General features: G+C 38.2%; 1 protein-coding gene across 1 annotated transcript; it reads left to right on the forward strand.

Annotated features, from left to right (window-relative positions):
• The first annotated feature begins 3,203 nt into the window (after positions 1-3,203).
• Positions 3,204-10,170, forward strand: psmd7 (proteasome 26S subunit, non-ATPase 7). The gene is made up of 7 exons (XM_026930803.3): positions 3,204-3,386; positions 5,913-6,004; positions 6,172-6,264; positions 6,369-6,466; positions 6,571-6,651; positions 8,296-8,387; positions 9,566-10,170. Exons 1-7 carry the CDS (start codon positions 3,313-3,315, stop codon positions 10,026-10,028), a joined length of 993 nt encoding a protein of 330 aa, XP_026786604.1. The 5' UTR covers positions 3,204-3,312; the 3' UTR covers positions 10,029-10,170.

Consider the following 10,170-nt stretch of genomic DNA (forward strand, 5'->3'; position numbering starts at 1 on the left):
GGTCTTCCAGCAGGACAATGATCACAAAATTATAACAAAATGACCTAAAGACAACAAAGTGAAAGTATTGGAGTGGCCATCACAAAGCCCGGGCCTGAATCCCATAGAAAATTTGTGAACTGAACTGGAAAACTGTGTCTGAGCGAAGACGCCAAGACTGATTTACACCAGCTCTGTCTGGAGGAATGAACACAAATTCCAGCAAAGCATTGTGAGAAGCTTGGGGAAGGGGAAATAAATAGCAGTACATAAAAGCTGAAATAAATCTATCTTAGTTATTATTTTGAAATCATGTCTTATAGAAATAAAGTAGCCACCCTAACTGACTTAACACAGGGAATGTAAAAATTGAGTTTGAATGTCTTTAACCTAGGTGTATGTAAACCTTTGGCTTGAACTTTATATATTACTACTATTCTATTAAAATAATTATATTTTTAAATAAACACATTCTAAAATATTTTTGGTCATGATGCACTAGGACATAAATCTACAAGGTGTTCCAAAAGTCTCCATATGTAGGTGGCTATGTTTGCCACCACCTGATTGGTTGTGCCTTCATCAGTGAATGTTCATGGACGTCCATGTCTCGGGTTGTCCGCAGCACTTCCAGTCTTTTGGAATTTGTTAAGGATTTTGGCAGCAGTGTCGTGTGTGATGTGCTGGCCATGTTTCCTGTTAAAGTCCATCACAACTTTGCAACAGCTTCCCGATCCAGCCAACAGAATGATTTCAATACGTTCTTCTTTTGTCAAAGGCATTCTTAAAGGCTATTTGAAAAAAATATATAATATAAACCAAGTATGAAAAATTTTGGAAGACATTTTGCTAAAAAGTGTTAATTTCCCCTATGTATGGAGACCCCTATGTCTTTGGGACACCCTGTATCAAAGACTTCACTTAATTAAGATTATGTTCATTTGGCAATAATTACACTTGTTTGATTTGACATGACTCTCTGTCTCTCTCTCTCTCTCTCTCACACACACACACTCACACACTCACACACACACACACACACACACGCAGCTTCTGTGTGGATATTGGGACAGAAAGTAGAGTTACACATGTTACCGTCTCTCAGCTCTGTCGCTTTCATAATTAGGTTCAAGTTAATGAACAACAAGTATTCAGGAAGCCTGTGTAGATTTCTAATCACTCGCACTATAAAAGGAAATTAAATAAAAAAATAAAATAAAATAAAATAAAATAAAAGAGATCAGAGACACTGCTGTCTTGAGAGTTCAATCTGAGTACCAGCTGCTCAGCTGATAAGCAGCTTTATGATGCCTTAATGGCTCTTTATGACCATAAGGTGTACTCATCAGTGTTGGCTTGCTATAGAAGAACATACTATATATAAATATAAACCTGAAGAAGAAATCAGGAATCCAGGAAGCAGCTACTTAAGTACAGATAGTAGATTCCAAAGATACAGGACGTCTTGGACAAACGTCCTTCATCAGCCGAACGAGCAAAGTGCTCCTGAGACTGCAACAACAGGTTGATAAACCAGCAGATTTTTTTTAATGCTTGATGAGTTAATAGCTGCTATCAAAACATGACATTCATTCCATGGGGCTCCAAAGTTCCGCTCTTTGTCCTTACGTTTCCTGACTTCATTCCTCCTGTAACAATAAACAATGATTTTATATTGAAGTGTCTTTTTACTGGAAAGGAGAAATCCTTCATTCTGATGGTACGGTGTCACGATAAAATGATCAACCTGTCTCCTCTCAGTTCCTCTGACGTACAGGTGGTTGCATCTCATACAGGAAAGATGTTAAAGATGATAATGAGTGACAAGAACTGATCCTTTAGGGTCTGTGATTAATACATTTACAAGTGGAACATCTCAGGACACTCATGCAGACGTACTGTAGCTACTATTAGTGATCATTTAATTCACGTTGGATGTTTTAGTGTTTTTTTGTTCCGTCTGTAGGAGATGAGTGGGGAGTCTTTGAAAATCAAAGCAGTCTCCAGATCATCCTGGAGAATTTTTTTAAAAGTCTAATTTCAACTACTGGTTTATTAGTGGGATGATATATGAGCACCAAAGGAATTCTCTGTGTCTTAGTGGTGGATTGTGTAGAGGTCAGGGCATATGTTCTCTTAATCATTGAGCCAGAGCTTATCCTGGGAACACTGGGTGTGAGGCGGAAATACCCCCTGGATAGGATGCCAGTCCATCACAAGCCACCATGCACGCATACATACACCTAGGGGTGAATTAATCATAGCTAATCCACCTACTGGTATGTATTTGGGAGGCGTGAGGAAACCCCTCACAGATAGCAGGACCTCAGGAGCTCAGGACTGTACCTGGGACTCCAGAGCTGGGAGGCTGGACCGCTACCCGCTGCACCACCATGCCACCCTGTGTTTACGCCGTATGTGCTGTGTTTGTACTATATATATATTATGTGTGTATATTTTGTTACCATGAGGTTGCTTTGGCAATACAGTGAAAAAAAGGGTAATGATAATAATAACAACTATTTGAATTTGCCAAAAAAAAAAGGGGGAAAATAATAGATTATTTGTCAGCTATAATACATTATATGGCCAGACACCTGACCATCACATCCATATGTGCTTTTTGAACATCCTATTCCAGATTTTTGTCCACTCTTCTGGGAAGGCTTTTCCCTAGATTTTGGAGCGTGGCTGTGGGGATTTGTGTTCATTCAGCTGCAAGAGCATTAGTGAGGTCAGGCGCTGAGGAGATCTGGGGTTCAGTCGGTGTTCCAGTTCATCCTAAAGGGGTTCGGTGGGGTTGGGGTCAGGGCTCTGTGCAGGACACTCGAGTTCTTCCACTCCAACCTTAATACACCATGTCTTCATCGAGCTCGCTTTGTGCACAGGGACATCGTCATGCTGGAACAGGTTTGTGCCTCTTAGTTCCAGTGAAGGGAAATTGTAATGCTGCAGCATACAGAGACGTTTTATACAATTGTGTGCTTCCTGTTGCAACTCTGTGGCAACAGTTTGACCTTCACATAGATGTGATGATCAGGTGTGCACAAACTTTTGATCATATAGTGTAGTTTAGTATTTAAACCAGTTGTCTTGTAGTGTCAGCTGAACTAAATCTGCCCTCTGGTGGCTGAATGGTGTCATTACGACTAAAGAACTGTCTTCACTCCAGAACGCAAGATGGCGCAGTTCTGTGTGCCGCCACTAACCAAAGAAGAAAAAGAAACCGGAAGCGGAAGTACAGCAGCGTTCCCCCTGATTTAACGCTCGCTATTGAGGAAAGCGCTTCAGTCATTTTTGTAAATAAATTTTTTTTGTATTGAGGTGCTCAAAATGCCGGATTTGGCGGTAGAAAAAGTTGTTGTCCATCCCTTGGTCCTGCTGAGTGTTGTAGATCATTTCAACAGGTAAATATACTTTGTTTGATGATAATGAAGCATTTTTTGTTAACTCACTGTCGCTTGTGGCTATGCTAGCAAGCTAAACCAAGCTCGGCTGTATACCGAATAGAGCTGTATGTGACATGTAGTGCACTAAATAGTGTGTAAACGATATTAACTCATAGTCTACATAGTGCACTTGTCTAGGGAACAGGGAGCCATTTGATATTTAACCTAAAACAGCAATCATTCTGGGATTAAAACTGTATTTCAGTCGTTTATTATTGTTTATGGTGGAATTTAGTTTTTATGTTACCTAAATAAATGTTTTTAGCGAGAAATGTTAACTGCATTAGTTAGCAGTTTGCTAAAGTTATCACATTTATCAGTAGCATTAGCTCGCTAACGAATAATACGAATTTTAGATAAAACTGTGTATAGAAATTCCTTTTTTTAAATAAAAATCTTTTATCATTATGTAATGCTATTTTATATTTATTTTTTTTTCTTTCTGAGCCTCTTATTTAGTCTTGTCATTTTTAAAATGTTGGTCTTTGTGCTTCTCTGGGGATCAACAAAGATCCTAGAGAGGAGTGCAAAAGTTTGTGCACCCTTACTTAGAAGTAATGGCACCAACAAGATATTTAGTGTGTGTTTCCTTGTCCAGGTGTAACAAAATCAAAAAGTGTGTGAAGGTATTAATGTTTTTTCAGTATCTTTTATTGAAAGGTATTCATTTTTTATATTAAGCTTGATCATTTTCAGCTTGATGATGATGATGTGTGTGTGTGAGCTGTTTTCCTCAATCCCACTGACTCTTGACTCGACTACTTAAAGCAAACTGAGAGCTCGAGCTTATTTGAATTTTTTTTTTCAGAGATAAACTATATGAGAGATCATCTTCCGTGCAGAAACCAAGGGGTGATGCAAACTTTTGCACTGATCTGTATGGAGCCTAGATTAAGGATACGTCAATATGGACACTGGAATCAATATTAGAGCTCATTCAGTCGTACTCGTAAAAGATGCTCTGATACCAGACGACAACCTGACAGCGATCTGGATGTAATTCACGATTAATGACTGAGGTCCAAGCAAAGCAGACCACGAACTGCAGAATCATTGTACAATATAAGTAACCTGATAAAACATCTTACGGTGTTTAAACGGTATCTTTAATAGAGAGCATGACCTGAGAGCTCAGAGAAGAATCAGTGAGTGTTAGTTTAAAAAAAAAAAAGAGCTCAAGGTGCTGTGAATTGCTCGCACACACAAGTATTCGCAAGCCGATGTGCAGCGAAACTCTCTCATGAGAGAGAGAGCAAGAGACACTTCAATTCTGCGAGAACTGAGCACTGAGATATGTGTAGTTCTTTCCTCCTCGTTCGCCACGGTACGTCTGCGACATCTTGCGCTCGTTTTCATTCACTGATACTGCTGTGCCTGCTCAGTCCATCCATCCTCACCCTCTCTATTAAACACACTGTTTAAACACCGTAACATTTTACTCATGAGGAGTTTGTTGCTAGCAGCGTTCAACAAAATAATCAGAGCTCCATTAGTGCGTATACTAAGTAGGTTACTCATTTTGAAATCAGTGTAAGTATTTAAGACGAATTTCCCCGTCCATCTTGCTCCACTAAACAAGCCAGCGTTGTGTCTTAAATCGCATATGTACTGTTGTAGACTGTTATTGTGTACTAGCACTAACTGGTTTTCCTATTACAGTTAGAGGTTGAATTGTAGAAACCTTTCATTTCGCCTTAAAACCTCTGTTTTGCTTATCAGCATTCTGTATTTTCTAGATTAGTGAATACTTTTTGAAGGTAAGATCGGTGTTTTCGATTTGAGACAGCTCATGACGACAATCACGACGACAGTGGGGAAAAAAAAGTTTTAAGAGAGCCAGAGCTGTTTAACATCGCTGTGCATTAAATCACTAAACATTTTACAGTTTGGCTCGGAAACCTGACGGACAGCGATGTTTCGGCTCTGACGTTCCGTCTAGCGGATGTCACTTTTAAATCTTTCGGATCTTCCAGATATCAGCGAGTGTTTGAATAATAATAACGCTCACGTTACTAAAACAGCACGACACTTCCCACTAGATTGATATTCTTTTGTTTTTTTTATGTCACTTATGTTACACACACGTAAGTGTATAGTAGTCCTATATTATAAATCTGGAATTTGAAAAAATGTCAGGAGGTCCAGGCTTCGGGTCGCAGAACATCCGTAATGTATATTTGCTCAAAAGTTTGGGAAGCCTTGATGTACTCTATCTGGGGGAGAAAGAATGGTACTGATGCATCACTAATCTATAATGTGCTTTAGCTTTCTGAAAGCTGACTTTACCTGTGAATTGTGTCTCATTTAGACTGTTAGGTAGCTAAGACTGCATAGATCAACTCTGATCTTACTTTAAATGCTTTATTATTATTATTATTATTATTATTATTATTACTATCATTGCTGTTTGGCTTTTTACATACGGCGCTTTTGGGTCTATGTTTGATGCTGATGATCCCATAATCTTGTTTTTCTCACCTGCAGAATTGGAAAAGTTGGAAGCCAGAAACGAGTCGTAGGTGTGCTGCTCGGCTCGTGGCAGAAAAAGATTCTTGATGTGTCCAACAGCTTTGCAGGTGAGTATGAGTGTGTGTGTGTGGGTGTGTGTGTGTAAGTGAGGGAGTCCGTGTGTAAGTGTGTGCGTGCGTGCATGAGTGCGCGAGTGAGTGTGTGAGTGTGTAGCTGTTTCACTCCATCCCGTGTTTAAATCTATAAATACACAACACTTGAACTTCTTTAACAGTACCTTTTGATGAAGACGATAAGGACGACTCTGTGTGGTTCCTGGACCATGACTACCTGGAGAATATGTATGGAATGTTCAAGAAAGTCAATGGTAAGGGCTTCGTACAGTAACGCATGCCGTAGTATGAGTGATTACAGAGTGACCCATAAGTGATTATCTGTCGTTTTTGTGTTTGTTTTGTTTTTTTTCTTCAGCCAGAGAAAGAATAGTCGGTTGGTACCACACCGGTCCAAAACTGCACAAGAACGATATTGCAATCAACGAGCTCATGAAGCAGTACTGCGCAAACTCGGTGTGTACGACGAGCGTATCATTTATCAGCATAAAAAACACATTTTGAATCATTTCTCATAGCATGTAGCTGTTTTACTTATTTGTTTGTTTGTTTGTTTATAGGTTTTGGTCATTATTGATGTGAAACCCAAAGACTTGGGCCTCCCAACTGAAGCCTACATCTCTGTGGAGGAAGTGCACGACGTAAGTTCTTTCCTTTAAACTTGTTTTTCCTTCGTTATATTCACTCTATACCTATCTGTCATTATCTGGAAAAAAAACAGCAGTAAACAGGACATCCTCACCGTAATATCATTTAATCTGCGTATTAATTATTTAAAGTGAGATGATATGACGATATAATATCGATATCGTGATAGATTGTCATGATACTCTTTTCCGAGGTATCGTCTATAGCTCAATAGTTATACCTTGTTTTCTTTTAATAATTACAAACTGAATGGAAGAAGCTGATATAAAAAAAAAAAAAAGAAAAAGTGTACATTTTAAACAGATTTATAGTGTCAGAATGTAGATTATTTTAGACTTTAAATGAAAAATATTATCAAATTCAGTTCTTCATTTTTACACTTTTAATATTATCTTAATTTTTGGGGCGATTTTTTTTTCTCAACAGAGATTTCTGTATTTCGCTCTAGATCAGGCCCTCTCACAAATAATGTAAATGTAAAGTGGAAAAAAGTCAGTATTAGATTTGAAAGGTTTAAACGCATGTAACCAAATTGTGGCTGATGTAAATAGCGGTACAGCTGCGTATCGTGGCGTATTACAGTATGTTTATTGCCGTATAACACTGAAAGAAGGCTTGTGCAATATGGATTTTTTTTTTTATTTTAAAATATCGCAATAAACCACGTAATTATCTAGAACTGATAGTGTTAAAAAAAGACAGGAAAACAAGCATTTCAGGTTTAAGAGGAGTAGTGGAGAGTGTAATTATAATACATAGTGGAAAAAAATTCAGCTGGATGGTGGATTTTTAGGGGATTCAGCGGTAATGAACATTATTTGTGAAATGTTATGTTACTGTAGATCTATCTAATCATTTTGAGCCCTTTCTTGAGCGTTCTTGGACGAAATTATTTGATGGCATTCTTACAAATAAAGCTCACTGATGTTAAAACTATAACTGTATGTAAAATATAAATGAATACGAAGTCAAACATACATTGATTTAAAAAAAAAAATTTTTTTTTACAATAATAAATTCGATCATGGCGTATTCAATATTTACCTTAGCAGAAAGCGAGGAAGGCCAGGAGTCGAGAGCGTGTGATATTAGGGGAAAGGGGCGGGGCTTCCAGGAAGTATCTTAGTATCGGAGAGCTCAAAACACCTACTCGAGTCATTCCAGATTAATATGTGGCTCATAATATCTGCCGTTTTATCGGGCTGCTCTTTTGGCGTATTTCTGAGTGATAACTTGTGTTAGTGAACTTTGACTTTAAATCGTTCCTAAGTAAAATGTGTAAAAGTTGATAAATCTGGTAATATAATATAATCAGCGTAAATATCACTGGATATCGTGTAGGAATGATAACAATGTTATTGCACAAGGCTGACTGGAAGTATGAAATTATTTGTTTGAGTTGCTTTTTCAGATGGACTTTTTCAAAATGTTCAGATTTGCTCTTTAAAATAAAGACGATCATATTTAAAATATCGTTCTACTTCCAGAAAGATGGGAAATTGTTCATGTTGAAATAAATCTTTACTGTTTTTTTTCTGTGGAAAACAGCACGAATGTTATAAGTGATCTACCACACCAGTTTTCTCTGACATCATTTGCTATAACGCCATTTTTTATCCCTCTTCTCTGCACTGCAGGATGGAACTCCGACGTCAAAAACGTTCGAGCACGTTACCAGTGAGATTGGAGCTGAAGAGGCCGAGGAAGTCGGTGTGGAGCATTTGCTTCGGTGAGATGTTTTGAAGGTTTAAAGGTTAAGTTGCTGATGAGCGATGTGTAAGACTTACTCACAGCAGGGTGCATTTGAGTCAGTTCTCTAACAAGATCGAGATTTATTTTAACATTTGTCAGAATTATTGCACACCTTTACTGACACACTGCACCAAAAGGAAAACTATTGCTCAAAACCAGTAAAGTTTCAGAAACTAAAAACCAAAAACTACGATTTTGAAATATTGTTGCTTTTTTCTGTCATATAAATTCTGTCAAATTTTTGTTTCTATCTAAAAGAAAAATAAAACAGGTTTACAAAAAAGGATGTTATTTTAGCAGCATAAAATAACACTCAGCTCACTGTATACCAGCTCCAGTGTGTAATAAACAAACATGCAAAACTCCTAATTTGGCAACACTGAGTGATACTGATGTTAGTGTCAGTAATAACTATAAATCTTTTAAACTTTTAAAATCAGTTTCTAATTATGATTACAATTTTTTTTAAATTAGCGTGAATACACTGTTGTATTTAGTCTTGGAAACAGTGTCATAATTCTCCAAAAACTGAAGTTGTTTGTGGTCAGTTAATGAAGCCAAACTTTCAGTGCAGCCCTACTTTTTTGTCACTCTGTAATCATGTTTCCCGAGAAACGTGAAAGTGCAAAATCCTGTTCTGACTTTCCTGTGGCAGAAAACCAACTGTTACAGAGCGCTGACACTGGAGACTCCTTCCATAATTGTTAAAGAACCCTCTCCTTACAGAAAACCTCACCATATCTACATTTATAAAATTTTCTTTGTTAAATAACAAAGAATTATGCAGATCGTCTGCCATACAAGTCCCTGTGAATGAGCTGTTACTATAGAAACGATAACGTATTCGAACGAGCTCATTAATAAAAGTGTGATTCTTAACTTCACTACAGTCAGAGATGCTGTTATAGAAAAATAATCGACACCTTTTCGATATAAAGTGAGATTATTTACTTACCAAATACGGTAATTATTTTGTATGCTTTGCAAATAAAATAACTTTTTTACGATGTGTGTTAGTGAACAGCTCTGAAATCCTGTTTAGGAAATGGATCTGATGTAATTATATTTCATTATTTGATATTAATTTTGACCCAGCTGTATATCTGTGAACAGCTTCGACTAAGGTTACGGACGTTCTTGCGCTGTTTTTCACAGAGACATCAAGGACACCACTGTAGGCACTCTGTCTCAGCGCATCACCAATCAGGTCCACGGTCTAAAAGGCCTCAACTCCAAGCTGTTAGACATCAAGAGCTACCTGGAGAAGGTCGCCACAGGAAAGCTGCCCATCAACCATCAGATCATCTACCAGCTGCAGGACGTGTTCAATTTGTTACCAGACGTCAACCTGCAGGAGTTCATCAAGGCCTTCTATCTCAAGACCAACGACCAGATGCTGGTGGTCTACCTGGCCTCGCTCATCCGCTCCGTGGTGGCGCTCCACAACCTCATCAACAACAAGATCGCAAACCGCGACGCCGAGAAGAAAGAGGGCCAGGAGAAGGACGACAGCAAGAAAGAGAAGAAAGAAGACAAGGACAAGGACAAAGACAAGGAGAAGGATAAGGACAAGGGCGACTCTGCAGCGAAGAAAGACGACAAAAAGGAAAAGAAATGAACTTTAAATCCTGACATGGACTGACACCATCTTGGCTAAAATGAGGATGTTTGGGTTTCTCCTCTTTTCCTGCAGGTTTAGTCAAGTCTCCGCTCTCTCTTTCGATAGAGAATGTATCATTTTGCGTTTTCGTTTAAAGGAG

Source organism: Pangasianodon hypophthalmus, chromosome 11, assembly GCF_027358585.1.
Source record: "Pangasianodon hypophthalmus isolate fPanHyp1 chromosome 11, fPanHyp1.pri, whole genome shotgun sequence".
Classification (NCBI taxonomy): Eukaryota; Metazoa; Chordata; class Actinopteri; order Siluriformes; family Pangasiidae; genus Pangasianodon; species Pangasianodon hypophthalmus.

Bases quoted from the DNA above. Each gene is read 5' to 3' on its own strand.
- psmd7 (XM_026930803.3), top strand. From the start codon at position 3,313: ATGCCGGATTTGGCGGTAGAAAAAGTTGTTGTCCATCCCTTGGTCCTG. The intron at 6,005-6,171 runs GTGAGTATGAGT...CTTCTTTAACAG, and splicing joins TGTGTCCAACAGCTTTGCAG to TACCTTTTGATGAAGACGAT. The intron at 8,388-9,565 runs GTGAGATGTTTT...TGTTTTTCACAG, and splicing joins GGTGTGGAGCATTTGCTTCG to AGACATCAAGGACACCACTG.